General features: G+C 35.0%; 3 protein-coding genes and 1 pseudogene across 6 annotated transcripts; 3 read left to right on the top strand and 1 right to left on the bottom strand.

Moving 5' to 3' along the window:
• The first annotated feature begins 8,946 nt into the window (after positions 1–8,946).
• On the top strand, positions 8,947–10,523 carry LOC140865594 (uncharacterized). Its single transcript, XM_073270275.1, has one exon. The coding sequence runs from the start codon at positions 8,999–9,001 to the stop codon at positions 10,280–10,282; it is 1,284 nt and encodes a 427-aa protein (XP_073126376.1). The 5' UTR covers positions 8,947–8,998; the 3' UTR covers positions 10,283–10,523.
• A 1,371-nt stretch (positions 10,524–11,894) lies between these two features.
• LOC140862390 (pollen receptor-like kinase 4) lies at positions 11,895–14,108 on the top strand (annotated as a pseudogene).
• A 1,228-nt stretch (positions 14,109–15,336) lies between these two features.
• LOC140865570 (F-box protein CPR1-like) lies at positions 15,337–17,925 on the bottom strand. Of its 4 annotated transcripts, none has more exons than XM_073270250.1 (4): positions 17,815–17,925; positions 16,570–17,622; positions 16,266–16,419; positions 15,337–15,646 (listed from the first exon to the last, which is right to left on the bottom strand). In XM_073270250.1, exons 2-4 carry the CDS (start codon positions 17,533–17,535, stop codon positions 15,558–15,560), a joined length of 1,209 nt encoding a protein of 402 aa, XP_073126351.1. In that variant the 5' UTR covers positions 17,536–17,622; positions 17,815–17,925; the 3' UTR covers positions 15,337–15,557. The 4 variants fall into 4 exon arrangements, with proteins under 4 accessions (XP_073126351.1, XP_073126352.1, XP_073126349.1 ...); XM_073270251.1 differs by having other exon boundaries at positions 16,266–16,416; XM_073270248.1 differs by having other exon boundaries at positions 16,266–17,622.
• Positions 17,926–21,943: 4,018 nt separating this feature from the next.
• On the top strand, positions 21,944–22,953 carry LOC140862388 (uncharacterized). Its single transcript, XM_073265410.1, has 2 exons — positions 21,944–22,276; positions 22,405–22,953. The coding sequence occupies exons 1-2, from the start codon at positions 21,944–21,946 to the stop codon at positions 22,951–22,953; spliced, it is 882 nt and encodes a 293-aa protein (XP_073121511.1).
• The last annotated feature ends 462 nt before the right edge of the window (positions 22,954–23,415 follow it).

Here is a 23,415-nt window from a genome sequence, read left to right as displayed (position 1 = left end):
TGTGTTATCGGCTAATTTGATGATATTAGCGATGGCAGATTTTGATTGTATTTTGGGAATAGATATGCTGACTTTGTATCACACTACTGTGGATTGTTATCAAAGTCTGGTACAGTTTCATCCAGATGAGGGTGATAGCTGGTACTTTTATGGTGAGGGTGCGCGACCTCCAATGCCACTTGTATCGGCTCTGAAGGCCTGTCATGTCTTGGAGTCAGGTGGGGAAGGCTACCTCATTTATGCAATTGATATGTCCACGAGTAGTTTGAGTATTGATCAGCTACCGATTGTCAGCGAGTTTCCTGACGTATTCCCTGATGAGATTCCTGGTTTTCCTCCGGTTCGAGAGGTTGAATTTGGTATTGATCTAGTACCAGGAACGACGCCTATATCCCGAGCACCTTATCGTCTAGCACCGCCAGAGATGAGGGAATTGAAACAGCAGTTGCAGGATCTGCTTGATAAGGGATATATTTGTCCGAGTGTTTCTCCGTGGGGAGCACCTGTTTTGTTCGTCAAGAAGAAGGATGGATCGATGCGATTATGTATTGACTACAGGCAGTTGAATCGTGTCACCATCAAGTATCCTTTGCCGTGGATTGATGATCTGTTCGATCAATTACAGGGTACTTTTGTTTACTCGAAGATAGATCTGAGATCTGGATACCACCAGATGCGGGTACGAGACTCGGATATTTCTACGACTGCTTTCAGGATCAGATACGGGAATTATGAATTTTTGGTGATGTCATTCGGTTTGACGAATGCACCGGCAGTCTTTATGAATCTGATGAATCAGGTATTTCGAGAATATCTGGATAGATTTGTCATCGTCTTCATTGATGATATTCTTTTTTATTCTCATGACAAGGATGAGCATGCACAGCATCTGAGGATTGTTTTACAGACGTTACGAGATAAGCAGTTGTATGCGAAATTATGTAAGTGCGAATTCTGGCTTGATCGGGTAGTGTTTCTCGGTCATGTAATTTCTAGTGAAGGGATATCTGTTGATCCAAGTAAGATAAAGGCAGTGCTGAACTGGTCTCGTCCGACGACGGTTGCTGAGATTTGAAGTTTCTTGGGTCTAGCGGGTTATTACCGTCGGTTCATCGAGAATTTTGCACAGTTGGCCAGGCCTTTGACACAGCTTACACGGAAAGATGTTGCCTTCATATGGTCCTCGGATTGTGAGGAGTCATTTTACGAGCTGCGTAGACATCTTACTACTACACTTGTGTTAGCTCTACCTTCTGTATCAGGAGGTTATGTTGTCTATACTGATGCCTCTGGTCAGGGGTTAGGATGTGTTCTTACACAGCATGGACATGTTATTGCCTATGCTTCTCGACAGTTGAAGACGCATGAGAATAATTATCCAGTACATGATCTCGAGTTAGCCGCCATTGTATTTGCACTCAAGATTTGGAGGCATTATCTTTATGGCGAGAAATTTGAGATATTTACGGATCACAAGAGTTTGAAGTATTTATTCACTCAGGCGGAGTTGAATATGCGACAGAGACGCTGGATGGATCTTCTGAAGGATTATGATTGTGAAATCAAATATCATCCAGGTTCTGCTAAACTTACTGCTGATGCCTTGAGTCGGCAGGTCAGACTGTCTGCACTTCAGACTAATGAAATATCTCATATGATACAAGAGTGTTGTTCATTGAGTTTTACGCTCAAGCACAGGAAAGGGAGAAATGGGATTCGATTGTATACTATTCTATCTGAGCCAACATTGTATTCTCGGATCAGAGATGCTCAGATATCTGATGTTAAGACTCAGCGTTTGGCACGTCTAGACAATGGGGTTAATACATCTGGATTCCATTTTCAGGCAGATGGATTATTGTGCTTATCTAATCGAGTGGTTGTACCTGATGTTGCGGAACTCAGGAATGATATTCTTTCTCAAGCTCACAGGAGTCGATTATCAGTTCATCCTGGAAGCATGAAAATGTATAAGGACTTGTGAACTAGATTCTGGTGGAAAGGGATGAAGAGGAGTGTGCATCAATTTGTTTCGAGATGTTTGGTTTGTCAACAGGTCAAGGCTGAACACCGACGACCAGGTGGATTACTTCAGAATCTTGAGATTCCCGAATGGAAGTGGGATCACGTGACTATGGATTTTTTTCACTCACTTGCCTATGACTTCACGTCAGTGTGATTCTATCTGGGTCGTTGTTGACCGTTTGACGAAATCAGCACACTTTATTTCTTACAACCGGGAGTATTCTTATGATCGCATGGCACGCTTATATGTCCAGGAGATAGTGCGATTACATGGGATTCCAGTGAGTATAGTTAGTGATTGAGACCCACGATTTACCTCACGTTTTTGGGGTAGTTTTCAGCAGGCTTTGGGTACCACTCTGAGTTTGAGCAGTGCATATCATCCGGAGACTGATGGGCAGTCAGAGCGGACAATTCGTACGCTGGAGGATATGCTACGTTCTTCTGTCATAGATTTTGGTTTGTCTTGGCAGGATCAGTTACCTTTGATCGAATTTGCCTACAATAACAGTTATCATCGTAGTATTGATATGGCACCTTTTGAGGCATTGTATGGTCGACAGTGTCGTACTCCATTATTCTGGGATGAAGTCGGAGAACAACAAGTCGAGGGTCCTGAGTTGGTACAGCATATTGTATATAAGGTAGATTTGATCAAGCGGAGGATCAAAGCTGCTCAAGATAGACAAGCCAATTATGCTAATATTCATCGCAGGCCATTGCACTTTGAGCCTGGTGAATATGTGTTCCTACGAGTATCATCTTTCAGGAAGGTGATGAGATTCGGTGTGAAAGGCAAGTTGTCACCTCGTTTCATTGGACCTTTCCAGATACTGGAGAAGATTGGAGATGTTGCTTATTGTTTGGCGTTACCGCCATCTCTTTCCAGTATACATAATTTTTTTCATGCGTCGTTACTTTGACAGTACATAGCTGATGAATCACATGTAATTCAATCTACTGATGTTCAGCTAAAGCCAGATCTGTCGTATGTTGAACGACCACTCCGTATCCTAGACAGGAAGGAGAAAGTTCTTTGGAACAAGACTATACCACTTATGATGGTACAGTGGCAGCGCCGAGGTGTTGAAAAATCAACATGGGAAACCGAGATCCATATGCGAGCAGAATATCCTGAGTTGTTTGCTGTGTATTTTTTATTACCATGTAAATATGTAATTATAGTTGTTGTAATAAAACATTGTTTGATGTTTCATATTATTATCTTGATTTGTATTTAGATTTTATTTTGCGGACAAAATATCTAAAGGTGGGGAGAATGTAGTAACCCAGATTCTATTTTAAGATAATGATATGTTAAACATGATTAAAGGTTAGTAATTAACCAATTTCAGGGCATAATTGGACTTCAGAATTACCAAAGGGATCGCTGCATATAAGGGTGATAGCCAAGTTCCACTTTTCATGCTATGATATGGCATATAATTTTAAATGTGGCAAAACATGATTAAGGAGTCCTTATTTGGTAAAAATAAGTGGAAAATCAGCTCCGAAATGTCCAAAAATGGTAGGAAGGGTCCTGGGGTCTTGGACAGTTCGGAGGCACCGAAATGAGTTCGGACCATCCGAACCTGGGTTCGGAGGATCCGAACCCAGCACTTAGGAGGCTCCGAACTCAGCCAGTTCGGAGGCTCCGAACTCCTCTAGACAGCAATGCTAGATGACTAATTCGGTATTTTTTACAAGTGTCGTACATGCAGGTTTGGAGGGTCCGAACCCAGTTCGGAGGCTCCGAACTTCGACGGATTTTTGGCTATAAATAGGGCTCTTCGGAGTCATAATTTGAATACGAATTTCCGAGTTTTCTTCTTCAGTTATATAGTGTGAGTTATACACTTGAGGACCCTATCAGTTATAATAGAGGTTCTGGAATAACCAATGAGTGGTTATAGTCATCCGGGACTAGCGACTTCAAAGGGCTATCGACGGACGAAGGTATGGTCCAGGAATCTATTTAAGTTTTGGGAGTACTTATTAGCTTAGTTAAGGCTTATAGAACTTGTGTAGTGATACGATGAACTTCTGAATATAGGCTTGGAACCTAGGATCCTACTATACTTGAACTAGCTTAGAGGTACGTACACATTGAATGAGATTGCCAGCGAGTATACATGTTTATATGTTGCATTTATTTGGCATTATTATATGGCATGATATATGATTTACCGCTTTCTATATTCATATGTCATGTGCATATACACGTTGAGCCTATACCTTGATATACCTGATTATAGAGCCGTTCAGCTCTATACTCGATAGTTTGTCACTGAGAGTATCGCGACGGCGGGAACATTTATGTCTGACTACTTTGGTGTACTTGACGAGTGTGGTTGCACCCAGAGGTTGATCTGTGCGGTGACAACACTCATGTGGCGCCGGTACTGAGCATGACTTTTCAGATGACCCTTTACCAGTCATCATGTTGCATGCACTATATACATATGTTTACTCATGTTTATGTACTGAGCGTTAGCGCTCACGTCCTAGTTATTATCTTGGACACCCTATTCCATGGGGCAGGTCGCAGGATGGACGGAGCTGGTAGTTCAAGGCAGGACTAGGGAGCAGGAGCCTTGAGGAGTTTATTATACAGCAGGATTCGATATAGCTGTATAATGTTTACTTTTAAGTTTTTCGATATGGTTGTATCACTACAGTATTAAGCCTGGATATATTTTACTAAGCTGATATGTAATTTATGGATTATGTTTCCGCACGTTTTACTCTGTTAAGTATTTTGCTGTATTAAGTTTAATGCATGCTATTAGTTGCCAGTTAGTAGGTGATTCCATGCAGGTTCACTACAATATATCTTGAGTGTTCTATCCCGCTTAAACTATGACTTCTTATACCTTTCTCGTTCAAATAGCTCCAACTCTGGATACGCTACAAAAAGAGGTTATATCAAAATCCATACAACTACTAAAACAAACGCTCAAGGTAAAACTCTTTAACGCTCTTCATCTAACTTTTCGACGATCGATTACTGCTAACTCTGGGCTCAATCAACTTCAAAAGAATCTGTACGAAGGCAAAAGAAGATCAACAACGACAATCAAACCCAACTGTCAATGGTTCAACAATTCAAACGAATAAAAATACCAAAACTCAAACCGGCGGCATAACGGTTATAATCTGATCAAACCGGAAACACAGACAGCAGTATAGCATCGCAATCAACTCAATAAAATACTAAATCATCAAAAACATATCCAATCCAACAAATCTCAAAATCCCCATTTTCGAAATAAGCTTCTAAAAATCATAACAATTCTGAACGACGCTCTTTTTCTGATCCGACTAAGAATAAACGATAAGAACTATCTCAAGAACAACATAACCGAAACTCAATAGATTCTAACAACATCCAAAAATAAAAGTATAACTGATCGGAGAAAAACTTACTATAGAACGAAGCTCTCGCTGCCAGGATCGCTAAAGTGATTTCGGATTAAAATTCTACCGGACGGATCGACCGAAAACCGAAGAAGAAAGCTTGAAGATGGCGTTGGAAGTCTTCAATGGAGGAGATGGCTTGTTGAATAAAATGGAGGAGTGAGGACCAAGTCAAACAAGCTAAGATATTATATAAAATCTCAATTTTGCACTCTAGTCCCTGAAAATTCCAAAAATTTCAAAATAGACCCTGATCAAAATCAAATCGACTCTTGAATTCTATAATCTCTTATTATCTCAAATAAACTTAATTAAAATAAATTCGGGGCGTTACAGCAGCAGTCCTGAACCAACCCTGTCCTGAAATTTATCAAAACTAAGCCATCATGTACAAAAACGTGAGTTTCATGCATGAACTTGAAAATTTTCATTCTAAAACCACATACACATGCCACATCAGATATTTTATGCATAAATCAGTGTATTATGATTTAAATGGTGATCAATAAGAGAGTAAAAATGTGTATTTGCGTTATATACGTTCGAAAACACTACACCGTCGCGTAGATCGTTGTCCGAGACGATCTTAAAATAATAATTTATGGCTCTTGAAAACCTTAATCAAAGTTTTTGATGAAAAATCTATATCTCGTTCGTCCACGGTCCCGTCTATGCGATCACAAAATTACTTTTCTCAAATAAATTCACAAATTTCATAATAGAGGTTAAATGTTATAATAAAATTAAAAACATGCAAATAAATCATATATTTTACATAATAACACATAAAAATCATTTAACTCATTTTAAATTATTTTTAAATCATTAAATTCCTTAATTATGCATGCGGGTTTACGTAACGAATTTTCGGACGTTACAATACCATCTGAAAAAACAAGTGTGTAAGAGCTGGGGATGAACGCGAACATTTAATACCTTGCAACTGGTTTGAAGTGACTTCTTGTTGCATTAAGGATGAAAGTCCTTGGGAGCAAATCAAAACCAAATATGGAGAAAGTGGATCCTTATTTGAGGCCCCGGGATGGAGCAAGGGGTTTGATTTTCAATAATGAAATGATAAATAATAAACTCCGGCCTCAACTAACTACATAATGGAATCCATTATGGCTATTGGGAAAACCAATAAAGGAGAGGGCCCAATCTTATCCCCTTTTATATTGGTTCGGCCATAATGATTAATCTTTGAACTTGGATTCCATTCCTTTTATTTAACTGTTATTATATTGTTCCTTACTAGTATTTTTATGCACGAGTTTCGTGTTTGAATTGCTATTTTTAAAAAAAACGAAAAGCGAAAAATAAATTGTAAAATTTAAAATGAGTTATTTGCACCAAACATCCCTGTAAAATATTGCAAATGCACATTTTTCCCCTGTGAAATTTTAATAGGCATCTTCAACCCTGGCCTTTTAAAAAATTAGTGCACTCGCCCCTTCAGATGAGTGATTGTTGTGCACGTGCCCCTCATGCGATTGGGCAAAGATTTTGATATTTTTTTGCATCAAATACCCCTGTGAAATATTAAAAATGCATATTTGACCCCTGTGAAAATAACTTTTAAATCTATTCAACCCATAATACATAATTTTTATTAAAATCTAATTATAAAATATTTAGAAAACACTTTTCGTTTTATTAATTTTATTTTTAATTTTAAATTTATTATGATAATATAATTATTTTCTAAAAAATATTATTATTTTATCTTGTTATTATTATTTTACTAAACTTTCTTCTAGTTTCCAACTTCTCAATTAAAAATGGATTCATAAACGAGATTTAATACCTAAAAGTACCAAAATATTAAATCAAAATGATAATTTTATGCATATTACTTTTCAATTTAGGATTATAGATTTTTGAACCAAAATCTAAATTTTTTAAAATGCATTGCAGAATTTACATTAAATAATAATACACAATATTTATTAAGATCTAATTATAAAATATTTTTCAAATATTTTTAATTTTATTTATTCTTATTTTTTATTTTAAATTTCTAATTTGTAATTAATTTATTTCTAAAAAAAATATTACTTTATATCGTTATCATTATTTTATCAAATGACTTCCTGTTTTTAACTTTTCCATTAAACATGATTCATAAATAAGAATTTAAATATCTAAAAATATCAAAATATTGAACCAAATGATAAGTTCATGAATGTTACCTTTTCGATTTAGAATTATATAAGAATGTTATTTTTTTATTATTTATTACAAATTGTGCAATGCATATTCTCGAAAAATTTAAATTTTGGTTCAATAATATATAGTTTTAAATTGAAAAGGCAATATGTTTGAACTTATCGGTTTAGTTCAATATTTTGGTACTTGATATTATTTAAATATTTGTTTATGAATGCATGTTTAATGGAAAAGTTGGAAATAAGAAGAAAGTTTAATAAAATAATGATAACAAGATAAAATAATAATATTTTTTAGAAAATAATTATATAATCATAATAAAAATAAAAATAAAAATAAAATTAATAAAACAAAAAGTGTTTGCTAAATATTTTATAATTAGATCTTAATAAAAATTGTGTATTATGGGTTGAATAGATTTAAAAATTATTTTCACATGGGTCAAATATGCATTTTAATATTTCACAGGGGTATTTGATGCAAAAAAAATATCAAAATCTTTGCCTAGTCGCATGAGGGGCGCGTGCGCAACAATCACTCATCTGAAGGGGCAAGTGTGCTAATTTTTTAAAATATTAGGGTTGAAGATGCCTATTAAAATTTCACAGGAGAGATGTGTGCATTTACAATATTTCACAGGGGTGTTTGGTTTAAATAACTCAATTAACAATACAAAAAGTATAATGTTTCGTAAATAAATAGTCACTAAAACAGAACAAATACATTAATCTTACTGGTGAGTGACATTTTTATCAATAAAAAACACTAAAGATCACAAAATTAACGTCATTTTGGTAAATAAGATAACATCTAATGGCTAAAAAAATATAAAGTCATATAAAATGACTAATTACCTAATAATTTTGGTTTTGTTATGAATTAAGTTAGGATATAATTATAATTTTATCTCAAGTTTCATCAATTGATTGAAAGTTAGTTGTTAAAAAGTATCTACTATGATAATATAGTAAGATAATTATTCAGTGCACACTGTAGTGGTTGTGTGTTCCATTGTCGTAAAATAAAATATACAAAACAAAACTTCTTTTAGACCATTTAACATTCAATTTTGTTAAATGAGTATTCTATACTATCTACTTTTAAAAAATTATTAATTTCTTATCGAAAATATTACTTTTCACATATGTAAATAAGACATATTTCTTATTCGATCGATCATTAAAAAAATATTATTTTTTATTAAATATATACATGGTTTACCCATCTCACCATCACAAGCTCATAAAATTTGTGCTACTCAATTTTCATTTTAAAAAAATAAAATTAAAATTTATTTATTAAAAAAAAAAAAGTGTATCCATTGACCAACGAAAGTGTGAATAACATCCGATCGCACCACAAGGAAGGAAACTTTACCTCGACCGCCATGGACTTCCACCTCCTCCCCGGTGGCTCGCCGTCCTCCTCCGCCTCTTCCTCCGATCATCACCACGGCAACACCGTTTCCCAGAACGGCCACTCCTCCGATCCTATGCACTCTTGGTGGGAATCTATCTCCAAAGCCCGCTCTCGCATCCAACTTCTCTCCTCCCTTCTGCCTTCCGACTCCGTCGATCCCCTCTCCTCCCTCGCCGACACCGACCGCCCTGCTCGATCTCTCCTCCTCTCCTCTGCCGCCTACTCTTCCGTCTCCGCCGCTCTCTCCTCCCCCACATCTGGATCCGGCGACGACCCCCTATGCCACTGGCTCTACGATACTTACCTCTCCGGCGACCCTGATCTTCGTCTCGTTGTCCTCTCGTACCTCCCTATTATATCTTCCGTCTACCTTCACCGCATCCACCATCCCACCTCCGATCATTTAGTCTCTCTCTCTGGTTTCGAGGCCGTGCTCTTAGCACTATATTCATCTGAAACCAAAGCACGTCACGGTAAGCCTGTTACTGTTTCCATTCCCGATCTATCTCAGCCTTCGCTGTATCACTCCCCTCGCAATCCAGTTAAATCTTCGAATTCGATTTTGAAGACGGAAAAGCCTTTGATTGGGGTTCTGTCCCCGCCTTTGGAACCGCAGATCGCGGTTAAATCGACTAAGCGTGCCTGCATTGTTGGAGTTGCTCTTGATTGTTATTACCAGCAGATCTCGCAGATGCCCAGTTGGTCTAAGGTTGATTTCTGTAAATTCGCCACCATTTGGGCTGGGAATGATTGTACTTGTACTGCCGAATTCGACCAAAAAACTGAATGTATTGTTGAAAATAACATGGGAAATGAAAATAATAATGGGTTTGGGAGTGATATTACATCAGAGGCTGATGAGATTGAAAATATGTCCGGAAGAGTCAAAGATATAGTCATTAAGGACGGTAGTGCAGCCGAATTGGGTGTTGAGGATGCGAGAATTCCGGTGCCCTGGGAATTGTTGCAACCAATTTTGAGGATCTTGGGGCACTGTTTGTTGGGGCCATTGGGTGTGGATGAGGTGAAGGATGCTGCATCAGTGGCGGTGCGTCGATTCTATGCTAGAGCTTCTCATGAGCTGGTTCCACAAGCAATTTTGGCGACTCGGAGTTTGATTCAGCTGGATAAGAGGGCACGCGAGGCGGCCAAGGCAGCAACTGCTGCAGTGGCGGCTGCTAATTCTACCAGTTCGAATGCCAACACTCCCAGTAAGGCTAAGAAGCCGGAGATACTTTTAGTTTCAAAGTGATGATGATATTTGCCTGTATATGTAGTTTCTTCTCGTGTCTGGCTCTTTTTGTGAGAATGTGTGGTTCTGTTGTAGCTTATAGTGATAATGATAAATAGGGGTTACCATTTGTATTGGAGGTTAACTTCGAATTTATGAACTTGAAGTGATGATGCCCGTGAAGTTGTGTAAGATTTCAAACAACTATTAATATGATCTGTATTACTTTAATTGAAAGAAAGTTGCTTTTTTTGAAGTTGTTTAGATTGAAGTTACCTATGGATCATATTTTTCTTGCTGTTTTAAGTTGAAATGATGGATGCTTCTTCAAGCTGTGGAAGTTTATGAAGTGCTGATAATCTGATTGTTCTTGGTGTCAATCTATGACTTTGAATTTATCAACTTGATGTGATAGATGCTCTGTGAAGCAATGTAAGATTATGAACTATTGCTATGATCCGTGTTTGTTTATCTGGAAAAAAGTTGCTTTTTTTAAAAAAAATGTTTTCTACTGGTTTGGTTTTCTCTTCTTTTGTCATGTCACGTTTGGATTTTCTCTTAACAGGATATGGTTATTGCATCCCAACAATCCTTAGGTTGTTAGATACCCGATACTGAACCACGATCAACATATATCCATGTGTAGGACCTGTATATAGTTGAGCAAAGTGTACCGAAACTTTGAATGAATTGTTTATCATATACCATAGTGTGCAGATCAAGATTAGGAATATGAAGGTGATGGAATTGACTATGAAAATGATATTCCTTTTGTTTCTCAGAGCAATTTGATGTATCTTGAACCGATGATTGCCTTCTTACTGCAATAATCACGATGCAGTCTATGTCACAAGTTGAATTTTGAATTACAGTAGCTGTAAGTTCCAGTGGATTGGAAACTAGATGTTCTTGGCACTTGAATGCTCTATTTGAATGTCTGTGTTGGTGCACGCTGGCCCCATTCTGAGCACCTTGATCTTATTCCATGATATCTCAAATGGCATTGTTTTGAGTCCGACTCTTGCTACTGGACACAGCCATTGCTAAAAGACTGCTCCTTTTTTAGATGGAATGTGACCGTGGTGATGCATTCGTTTACTTGGCTATTAGCTAAAGAATGTCATCTATATTGGATTGCATCCAACGACAGCAAATGCATTTTTCGTTGGCTCACTGTTTTTAGTGTGTAAAGGTTCAGATTTGTCCAAGGTTGTTGAAATCCCAATCCGTCTTGCGCTCTTGTGTGCATGGGAGTTCGATTTTTCATCTTTCATTAGCTCTAAGTCGGCCTTCAATTTATACAAAATGATAACTTGGTTCATTCTAGACAATGCTGTATTTCGGATGAATTGTCAATACCATGTCTTTAGAGTGAATTGAGATACCGAGTCACCCATCTGATAAAGTTGGTGCTTTGTTTGAGTTATGAAAAATAATATTCTTTTCCCAAAAAAATATTACAATAATTTTATATATTTGTGTGTGTTTTTTTAAAAACAGGGAAAAAAACAAGGGAAAACAATACAGAAGATGAATAAGAAGCAAGAAACTGTCTGTTCTTTAAAATTAATGATTTGGGAGTTTTAAAACAAATATCAATGTCCGATTTGAGCATGTAGGCGAAAATAACTAAAACTACCAGACGACAGGCTATATACATCATAACAGTACATGCAAACTTCTTTGCAATCTCAGCCTAAAATTACAACGAAAATGTTCCAAATTTTCTTGCTTTCTTACACAAAGTGAACTCATAGCTGTCCTAGAATCCCAAAGGCATATTTGCTATCACTCCAACTAACCAGTCACTATATCACTCCCTAAATCACCATTACAACCAATTCCCTCACAATTTTATTTAACTTTTCCCACTATGAAATCCTCCGTTTTCTTCAGTTTCATTCTTATCGCGACCCTCTGGAATTTACCAGAACAATCGATAGCAGAAGACATCTCTGGAGCTGGTTTCCATGGATACGAGAGGGATGCTCTTTTAGCACTCAAACAAGGGTTTAACAACTCATTTCTTGATGGAAATTGGACGGGCCTCATGTGTTACATGAATGACACTACGTACTGGTATGGCGTTCAGTGCCTTAATGGTCGAGTCACGGGCGTAATGTTGGAACATATGTGGCTTGTAGGAGATATCAAGACGCATTCATTAGTCAATCTTACTGAAATGATAAATCTCAGCTTCAAGGGGAACTCCATATCCGGGAATCTGATGGATTTTTCATATAATCTGAAGTTGAGAAACATCGATTTATCAGGTAATAGGTTCCTCGGAGAAATCCCACAATCTGTTGTAAATCTGAATTCTCTGGAATCCCTCCAGCTTCAGGACAACAATCTGACAGGTCCGATCCCGGGACTCAACCAGTCATCCTTAAAAACGTTCAATGTTTCTCACAACAATCTTTCTGGATCAATCCCGGAAACTGAAACTCTTCGATCATTTAACCTTTCCTCCTACGCGAACAATCCAAATCTGTGTGGCCATCCAACTCAAACATTTTGCAGCACCAGAAACAACCTATCTGGTGAATCAAAAAGTGAGAATTCGGATTCAGACAACCATAGTAACAGCGGTTCACATTTGGTGGCCATATTAGTGGTGGCCGATGTGATCGTTCTAGTAGTCATTCTGTTCCTCTTCATCATTTACTACAAGAAATACAAGAAACTGAAAAAAGAAGTGAAGGTGAAAAACCCTCTTAGAGATGAAGAACATGACAGCACAATTATAGCCCGATCCCAGGAAAAGAGAGTACCCGAAGGAAACAGGGGGAAGCTTGTATTCATGGAGAAGGGCGTGACAAGATTCGAACTGGATGATCTGCTGAAAGCTTCAGCAGAAGGATTAGGAAGAGGAAACTTTGGGAATTGTTACAAAGCCAATCTTGAAATTGGGGAAGCGGTAGTTGTGAAGAGGTTAAGGGATTTGAAGCCATTGAGCCGTGAAGAATTTGCGAGACAAGTGAAAGCAATTGCGGATCAGAAACACCCGAATTTGTTGCCGCTTCTTGCTTCTTACCATTCCAAGGATGAAAAGCTCTTCATATACAGATTTGCAGCAAATGGGAACGTCTACAATCGCCTCCATGGTATGTAAATTTAAATCCAAACTTTTCGCAAAACTTAAATAATAATAATGGAATCTACAGGAGGAAGAGGATCCCGCGACCGAATTCCATTCCGGTGGAGTTCAAGGCTTGCAGTGGCACGCGGCGTTGCTCGAGTTCTGGAATACCTCCACCAGAACACCAGATCGCCGACCACGGCTCCTCACGGCAACCTCAAATCCACCAACGTTCTCCTCGACGAAAACGACGACATCCTCGTCTCCGACTACGGCCTCACCTCCCTCATTGCCCTACCAATCGCAGCTCAGCGCATGGTCGCCTACAAATGCCCTGAATACCTATCCCACAAAAGAATATCCAAGAAATCCGACATCTGGAGCTACGGCAGCCTGCTCCTCGAGCTTTTGACAGGGAGGATTCCGGCGCATTCCGCCGCTCCGGGAACCGACGGCGCGGACCTATGCGCATGGGTCCACCGCGCCGTGCGCGAGGAATGGACGGCGGAGATTTTCGATGCTGAGATCGCAGTGCAGAGAGGGGCGAACCAGGGGATGCTGAAGCTGATGCGGATAGCGATTAGATGCTGCGACAAATCGCCGGAAAAGAGGACGGAGATCGGCCAGGTGGCGGCGGAGGTGGAGGAGATCAAGGTCACCGGAGATTCGGACGAAGAGGGTTCGTACTCGTCGTTGGAGAGATCGCTGACCGATGATTCCTATTCGCTGCCACCGTCGCAAGTATCCCAAGACGATCGGAGATAATAAACATTTTTCATTTTTATTCTTTATATATATTTGTAATACTAAGTTGGCGTGGTCAAGTTGGTAACTTGATCGCATGATGATGTTAGTGTCTTTCTACAATGTGATGATGTTGCAGTGACGACGTTGAAATAATATTTTTTTAATTAATTAAATAATTATTTTAAAACATAATAAAAATACAAATAAATATAACAAATTAAAAATAAACATAATTAAAATTAAAAAACTACATTAAAAAAAATGCACATAAATATAAAAAATAATATTTTTTTAAAACATAAATTTTTTTTAAAGCATACATAATATTCCAAAATTAAAAACAAACATGAAAAAAAAACATATGAATTAAACTTGACAAAAGTAAATAAAAAAAAATTTAATTGATTTTGAAATATATAGTCGTTGACCTTTTTAAATATTTTTATTAATTATTCTTAAATTTTTTGATTTTTTTACAAGTTATTTAATTTATTTTTAATTAAAATCATTTTTATAAATTAAAATAATAGATCAACTCACCTCCATGTTTAAAAAAAATTTAAAAAAAAAAAACAAAAGATTGGTGGGGCCCGCGCATAAAAAAAATTCAAAAAAAACAAAATTTGTGGGCTTCACTTTGTCGAAACTCTCCGCGTGGGGCCCACAATCTTTACTGATTAAATGGGGCTTGATCTAATGTTCTAGTTGAAACATTATTATTATAAGTTTTGGAAATTCATATTTGGATATAAATTTTAACCAATCTAATATATATATATATATATATATATATATATATATATATAGTTTTGCTATGCTGCCCACCTATGAGGTGACAATCAGACATTGGATGAACCATTTGTATATGATTCATCTCATCCATTGATGATTGCCACCTCATAGATGGACATGAAGGTGGGCACAGGAGATGGGCAACATAGCAAAACTCATATATATATATATATATATATATATATATATATAACAAAAAATAGTTATTTCTTAAAATTTAAAAATGTGCATTAATTTTAGAAAAGAAAATATGGAAAAAAATTGATTAATAAGCCGTTGATAGTTATACATGAGACCAATATCATTTAATACATAAAATTGTCCCACGGGCATCAGATAGTGTGATAAAGCATTTGAAATTTCATAATAACAGTCCATCAAAGAGAATGCAAGACTAGAATCAGAAATGACAATTATATTGAATTATGCCATAGAAAGCACATAAACACGAATATAACAAGTCAACCAAAATATTATTATAAGGTAGATAAAAGGTTGTGCGGGAGAGGGAAGAATACTTGCAAAAGATTGTTAACCAAATTTACCACAAATCCATGGTTAAAATTGTTTACAAAAGCTCGTTGCCAGTTGTATCAAAGCTCAAAAGAACCTACGTTATGCTTCTGTTCAGCGTGTCTCCATCCCTTCAAGTCTTCGATATGTATCCTCTTCTTCCTAACGAGCCATTTTCAATTCCCCTCTCTTCTTCAAACGCCTAGTGCCCGCTGCTTTACTGGGTCCGGGTGGATGTTTCTTCAAACCTGCTAGGGTTTCACAAGAACATAGAGGTTATTTCTGGCCACAGTGAAGGATGTGAAAATGTAATCGCCCCACCTTCAAAATAACCGAGACAAACGGTCCATGAAGGGCTCTTGTTTATTGTATCAAATGTTAACTTTATGCATACCCATCAAACACACAAAAAAAAATTATAATAATGATAATACACATGGAAGCAAACACATGAAAGTACAAAACATTTAAAAATTAACATACCATTAAATTTGATAAATAGCAATCCTCTTACAACCTTGCTGATTTGGCAACATCAAAATGAGTGTTAAATAATTCCCATGAATTGAAATCGAATGCATGAAAATAAATTTCAGGTTCTAAGGCTGAATGCAAAGTGATTATTTCCAACTTCCAAGTGATAAATATGAAAATTAAGCATCAAACAACCATACTTAGGAATAAATTCAGTCTGAACTTTATTGAATAATTACGTAATGGAGTAAGAATTCAGGCCACATGAAAATCACCTAAATGGCATGTGTAAAATGTCGAAAAACTTCAGATACTATAATTATTACTCCATATTTTAGTTAATTGTAAAATACTCATCTGTCTATCTATTAAGCAAAATAAGCCAATGATATTTACCTTGAATTCCCTTCATGCGCGGCTGTCGTATGACTCTACCAGATGCATTCTGCATGGGCTCACACGAGAATAACTTCACATTTTCCCCTTGGAAACTCTTGAGCGATAGAAAGGACGAGCTATGTGATACAGCCTCTATCCAGCCACCTTTCTTCTGGACAACCAAATCAGTATATTGACAAGTTTTGGTCTCGTTGTTGTAATAGAATAGGTTGAAATTATTCCAACATAGCAAAATGTCACCATTTTGAAATGCTTTGACAGGGTAAACTGGGTCAGAATAACAAGGAACAAACTCACTTACTTCAGTAATAACAACCTGCTGAGTCCAAGAGCTCTCCACCCCATACTCCTTCATCACCCATATGCCGACAGTATCCAAATCTTTATAGCTATTGTCAACAACACACAAGCAACCGTCTAAGATTCCCATGGTTCCAAGAGTTGGTGGATCTACATGTGGTGGAGGTAGAGGAAAGGGCTGAAACGACTCAGATTCAAGGTCGAAACAAGAACTTAATACGTCGCCAAAGCCACAGTAATCTACCACACAGCCATGAAGATTTCCATTGAGGTACGAGCCAAAGAGAAGGTCAAAATGTCCAAATGGCACACCTGCCTGAACTCGTCTCCAGGAGCCTGTCCCCAGAGTGTAAATATAACACTCGTAATTTTCAATACCCAAGCATGCTGGTGCGTCGTCATCACCTATATGACTATGGACATTCACAACCACCTTGTATTGACCCATCTCGCTTACCCCAAATCCATACTGAACGTCACGATATTTGGCTGCGCCTTGAATCCTAGGAAGAGTAATATACTCACGTGTGATCGGATTGCATATATAAAGAGCACCATGTAGCTTGCCTTTATGATCCCACAGGCAAAGCAAACCATTAACCGAACCCACAATCCGTAAGTCAGTAGATAATAAGCCAATAGACACGCCAGGGTCAAATTTCATCGCCGGACTGCAGTGAAGATTGCTGTGTTGAAGCTCGAATCCATCTTGAAACTCAAATATTTGGCATAAATTTTCATCACCGGATTGATGGATTATTAAGCCAGGAGTCGCTAAAGCAAGATGGGATGCAGCAAACGAAGGAGTTGAGAGTAGCTCCAGAAATTTCTTGCAAACGCATTTGCAGCTTAGGATGGTTCGGGTCGGAAGTTTCAAGTGAATATCGATCATGATTTCCGATGGCAGATCAAGTAAAACAGTACTTTTACGCATATTCTTCTTCATTTTTGCAGAAATCTTTGCCATGGAGGTTATTAAAGCTTTTGTAAAGCTATTACTAGCACATTATTCTGAAGCTGATACGGAAAATTACCAATCCATAGTACATAAACCCTGAAAAATCAATCGTCATCGCGTAACCCCAAATCCGACCAAAATGAAAAAAAAAAATCATGTCGAAGAGATCAGAAATTGAAAAAAGAAAAGCATAACACAATTTCATTCATGTTTTCCCATAAATTGGGGAAAGTTTCAAATCCGAACAAATTACAAATACAGATTTAAGAACAGTCTATACATACATACCTACACACGACGACGAATCTGAAATCTGGCGATGGTCCAAGTTTTGGAGTCTGTTCCTCTTCTCGGCAACTTATAGGGGGGAAAAAGATCCCCGATCCCAAATAAATCGATATATTATATTACATTTGAATTATAATATATTGCCCAAAAATATACTACATTTTTTAAATTTGAAGAAATTCTATAACTATTGGTAAAAGTCCACGCGCTATGCGTGTGTGGTCAATATAATATAAACCAAATTCATTTCAGTTTTCTTCAACACAGGAGAAGTTGGTGTAGTTATTAATAATATGTAGAATGCAGTTTTCAAAATGCAAGACAGTTTTTTTTGTTTTTGTTTTTCACCTATTTTTACCTTTTTTCAATGTAAATATATTAAAGTTTAAATAACTACCAAGGGTTAAATTGTAAATATATTTTGGTGTCATCAAAACGTACCAAAGCAATTTTTAAAAGTGACTCAAGTTTTATAAAATAGTAAGGTTTAGAATGAATTTGGTTACAGAAACCCACAAGAAAAAAAAATGTTTTTTTTTTAAAAAAAATGTTTTTTTTTTTAAAAAAATGAAGTGTTCAGTTATAAAAGTTCTTTTAGACAATCACTTAAAAAAGTAATTTTTTAAAAGCTATAATTTTTGGTTTTTTGACTTCTACTTCTACTTCTATTTAAAAATTTAAATAATAACATTTTTCGACATTTATTCAAACGTTAAAACTGCTTTTGGTTTTTTTAAGTTACAACATCTGTATCCAAATTGGCCCTTAATTTATGGATAATTTTTTCGAAGATAATTATGAATAGTTAACTATAACACACTGTTTGGAAGCATGAATTTGGTAGGATTTCTTAGGATTGGATTTGTGAATCCCATTTTCATTGTTTGGTTTCATGGAATATATATAAAAGAGATAAAATAAATTTGACAAAGACAAAAATGATTGAATTCCAATTGATTGAAAGAGATTATGGCAAGGTGAAATTAAATTATTAATTTTCCTTTCTTGCAGTTACACACATAGGAAAAATAAGATAAAATTCTCCAGTAATATGGAGAGATAAAATGAATTTTAAAATAATCGATACGATTGATTCGCAATTGATTGAAAGAGATTGTGGGGAGGTTCAATTAAATTATTAGTTTTCCATTTTCGCAGTTTTTATAAATTTTAGTGCTTGAAAGTACGCGTTACGTGCTTATTCAATATGTTTTTTTAAAAAAATAAAAACAAAAAAAAAATAATAATTTTGAAAAATATTTTTAAATAAATTAATTAATTTTATAAAACATGGTATTTTTGTAAATAAGTACTTATCAATTGACAAAATAAAATAATATTTTTGTAATTAAATATATATTAAAAATAAAAATAAAAAGAAGTTGGTCATTTCAACCAATGGCGGATCCAGGATTTTTAATCCATTTGGGCTAAAATTTTAAGCTCTCGTATCTTTTAATATTTTGAATTGGACTACCCGGGCTAACACCAAATTAAACAAAAATTATTCAAAATTTTATATACAAAATTAAAAAAAAAAATTCGGGCCCACCCGGGCTAAAGCCCGGGTGAGCTTCTACTTGGTTCCGCCATTAATTCCAACATACCAACCTCTTAACTTTAATAAAATAAAATAAAATAAAATAGATAGGAAGAACAAGAGAAAATTATCCAAAAGACAGGTAAAATAAATTTGAAATGATAATTATGATTGACGTGTAAATTGATTGAAAGTAAATTGATTGAAAGAGATTGTAGGGAGGTTAACTTTAAATTATTAATTTTTCCTTCTTGCGGTTACAAACACATAAAGAACTAAAGAGAAAATGAGATGAGAAATAATTGATATGAGGTTTAAAAAAAAAATTATTTATAATCTTAACTTTTGAATAATTGTTTTTTATGGATTTGAATTACCTGCTGTCTTTTGAATAATTGTTTTTTATGGATTTGGATCCCCTGCTGTCGTTTCCTCCACACCCACATGTTTTTTTCTTTTTTTCTTTTTTTTTCTCTTTTTTTTTTTCAAGTTAATTTTTTAACATTCTTTTAACTCAACGATTTTGTTTTTCTTCTTTCTTTAAAAAAAACAAAATTGGTTTTATTTTTTATTTTCTAGTTCATCCAATTTTTCAATCTAATTTTATTTTTTTAAAAAAAACAATTTTTTGCCTCCAATTTCTACACGTTCAATTCGTCTATTTTTTTTCTTCTCAATTCAAGTTTTTTTTAAAATTTACAATAAATAAGAGAAAATTTCTGAAATTTTGGGACCTGAATATTCGGGAACGCGAACCCGACATATTTCAAAACTTGAATATTCCGAACTGCGAATATTCGGAATCTCTCTGGTAGCCTGGTAGGGAGAATAAATTCCGGTTTTTTTTTCCGTTTTCAAGATTTCGTTCAAAAAACAAAAAAAAATGCTTATTTATTTAAAAAAAATGCTATTTCAAAATTTATATTAAATATAAAATAAATATTCGACTTAAAGAATATAATATTAAAATATTTATGATAATGTTTCAAGTTTTTTCTCAAAAAGAAGAACATCATACGATATCATATAATTATTAATAAAATATTATGATAAAAATTAATGGATAAATTTTAGTAAATAGATTGTCAACATCTTTTATTCTAAATATTTGATCTAATTAGATAATTATAAATATGAATTAATTAAAATTTTAATTTAATTTTTAAAAAAGTCACCAAAATAAAATATCATTTCGCGATTCTATTGTACGATCGTTCCAACAATAAAAAAAATACATAAATTAAGTTGACGGTTAATTGTTATATATGTTGAAACACAATAATTTGTTGCTCAATCTATTATTAAAATTATTAATAAAATATATTACAATATTATTTCATAAGGGATCGAGAATCCCCTCGGCATAAAGTTTTCCCGATCTTCTTTCGATATTAATCTAGACGAAAAAAATTGAAAAAACTCGGTTCGAAAAACCCGAATATTTAGGTCCCAAAATTTCAAAATTTCCTTTTATTTATTGTAAATTTAAAAAAACTTGAATTGAAAAGGAAAAAAAATAGAAGAGTTGAACATGTAGAAATTGGAGGCAAAAAAATTGTTTTTTTAAAAAATAAAATTAAATTAAAAATTGAAAAATGTTATAGATAATTTGTTGTAGATAATCATTGAGATTAGGTTTATCATGTTATCTACTATTCAAATCTGTAAATACACTCTATAAATAAAGCCTCCTTTAGTGAATAAAGCATTCCTATTCATTCTCTCATCTCCGTATTTCTTATAATTCTTAACACGTTATCAGCACGAGTGCTCATTGAGGTAAAACTCACAAAAAAAAAATTTCTATGAATGCTATCGATGAAACACAATATTTAAATTAATATTGATGCCATCGAAATCACATAAATTTTGGTCTTATGTTAATACTTCTTGTTTTAAATTAATGCTCCTGAAGTAGCATAATATTCAGATTTGATATTGATAATCTTGAAGTAACACAAGCTCTAGGTTATGTTGATGTTCTTGAAGAACGCAAATTCATAACTTTTATTAATGCTCCTAAAGTAGCATTACTTTTATTCTATGTTGGTGTCCCTGAAGTGACTTAAGATTTTAAATATTTTCGATGTTCTTGAAGGATATCGGTTTTAAATATATGTGTGTGTGTGTGTGTGTGTGTGTGTGTGTGTGTTTGTTTGAAATATATGTATGATATATAAATTTGTTCATTTTTTTTTGGAATTCACGATGATGCTGTTCTAGAATATTGATGGATATTATGATCTATTTAAATAACTATTTAAATTGATTCTCTTTCAAAGACTTTGACTTGTTTCAAAGTCTATGATTTAAAATAATATTTTTCTCTTGTTTCTGGATTATAATATTGATATAGATTGATAACGAACACATATAAATTGCATGAATTTAGAATTCACATCATTATCCAATACTTAGAATATTGAAGCATGAATTATCTCACACGTATGATTGCTATGCATGTACTATAATTTATGTTCATTGTTAAATTTTCATTCTCGACTTTAAACTCGTATATACATATTTATATTTATATTTATTGTATATTAATGAATATTCATGATTTTTATGTTATGTATAGATTTCATCATGTCGAACATCACCAAACTTGAATTTGAAGCACTTGATTTGTCCGGAAAGAACTACTTGTCATGGATATTGGATGCCGAGATCCACCTTATATCTATGAATTTAGGGGATACAATCAAAGAAGGAAATGAAATGTCCCAGCAGGATCGTGCAAAAGCACTCATTTTCCTTCGTCATCATCTCAACGATGGGTTGAAAATCGAGTATCTCACTGTGAAAGAACTACAAGAGATTTGGAAAAATCTAAAAGAAATATTTGACCATCAGAGAACTATTGTTCTTCCAAGAGCTCGATACGAATGGATGCATTTACGCTTACAAGATTTCAATTCTGTAAGTGATTATAATTCTGCATTATTTAAGATCAGCTCCACCCTAATACTCTGTGGAGAGAAAGTCACGGATCAAGACATGTTAGAAAAGACATTCTCCACTTTCACGCATCAAATGTGCTCCTGCAGCAGCAATATCGTGAACATGGATTCAAAAAGTACTCCGAGCTAATATCTTGCTTACTAGTTGCTGAACAAAATAATGAGTTACTCATGAAAAATCACCAATTGCGTCCAACTGGATCTACACCATTTCCTAAAGCAAATGGAACTTCATTTCCTGAAGCAAATGCTAACACAGCACAAAATCATAACAATGAGAACAGGCGTGGCCAAAGAAGAAACTATCAGCAACAAATTGGAAAGAAACATAAGACAAGCCACCAGCAGTGGAATTCCAATAATGAAGAAGCAAATGAAAAAAGTTCAAAGGAGTTTGAAGATAAATGTTATAGATGTGGGGTGGAAGGACATTTGTCTCGTACCTGTCGTACAACAAAACATCTTGTGGATCTTTACCAAAGCTCGATGAAGGAAAAAGGAAAAATAGAGGCAAATCTTGTGGATTCTGATGATCCAGTTGATATAACTCACTTGGATGTCTCTGATTTTTTCGCTCATCCTGATGGAAATATAGATAATTTGATTGGCGGTGGTGTGTTAGAAAACAAAGAATAATGTTGTCTATGGATTTGTTTCTACTTGGAGTTCAATTTTTTCGTTATTAGGTTATCATCGTCTAATTTTTGTTTTGAATTTCAATTCATGTTTAGGATTTTCGGTGATGTTATTCGATTATTATTCAATAAATTTTATTTATCATTTTATTGAAATTATTGCTTATTGAGTTATATTTTGTTTTAGATTAATGATGAAATATCACGTTGAATGCCTCGTAGGCAGTGGTACAACACATACCATCCTTCAAAATAAAAGATACTTTTTGGAATTAACATTAGCTGAAAATAATGTTATAACAATATCAGGTGCATCAAAAATTATTGAAGGCTATGGAAAGGCAAAAATCATTTTACCAAATGATACAAGCCTATACATTGAAAATGCACTATATGCTAGCAAATCCAGCAGAAATTTGCTCAGCTTTAAAGATATCCGTCGAAATGGATATCATATTGAAAC

Source organism: Henckelia pumila, chromosome 4 (genome assembly GCF_033568475.1).
Source record: "Henckelia pumila isolate YLH828 chromosome 4, ASM3356847v2, whole genome shotgun sequence".
NCBI classification, from domain to species: Eukaryota; Viridiplantae; Streptophyta; class Magnoliopsida; order Lamiales; family Gesneriaceae; genus Henckelia; species Henckelia pumila.
This window is presented reverse-complemented; position numbering and strand designations above follow the sequence as displayed.

Excerpts from the sequence above, each read along its gene's own strand:
- LOC140865594 (XM_073270275.1), top strand. The coding sequence starts at position 8,999 with ATGGACTTCCACCTCCTCCCCGGTGGCTCGCCGTCCTCCTCCGCCTCT.
- LOC140862388 (XM_073265410.1), top strand. The coding sequence starts at position 21,944 with ATGTCGAACATCACCAAACTTGAATTTGAAGCACTTGATTTGTCCGGA. Across the intron at positions 22,277-22,404 it reads GCTTACAAGATTTCAATTCT|CAGCAATATCGTGAACATGG; the intron begins GTAAGTGATTAT and ends GTGCTCCTGCAG.
- LOC140865570 (XM_073270248.1), bottom strand. The coding sequence starts at position 17,535 with ATGGCAAAGATTTCTGCAAAAATGAAGAAGAATATGCGTAAAAGTACT. Across the intron at positions 15,647-16,265 it reads GCGCATGAAGGGAATTCAAG|CAGGTTTGAAGAAACATCCA; the intron begins GTAAATATCATT and ends GTGAAACCCTAG.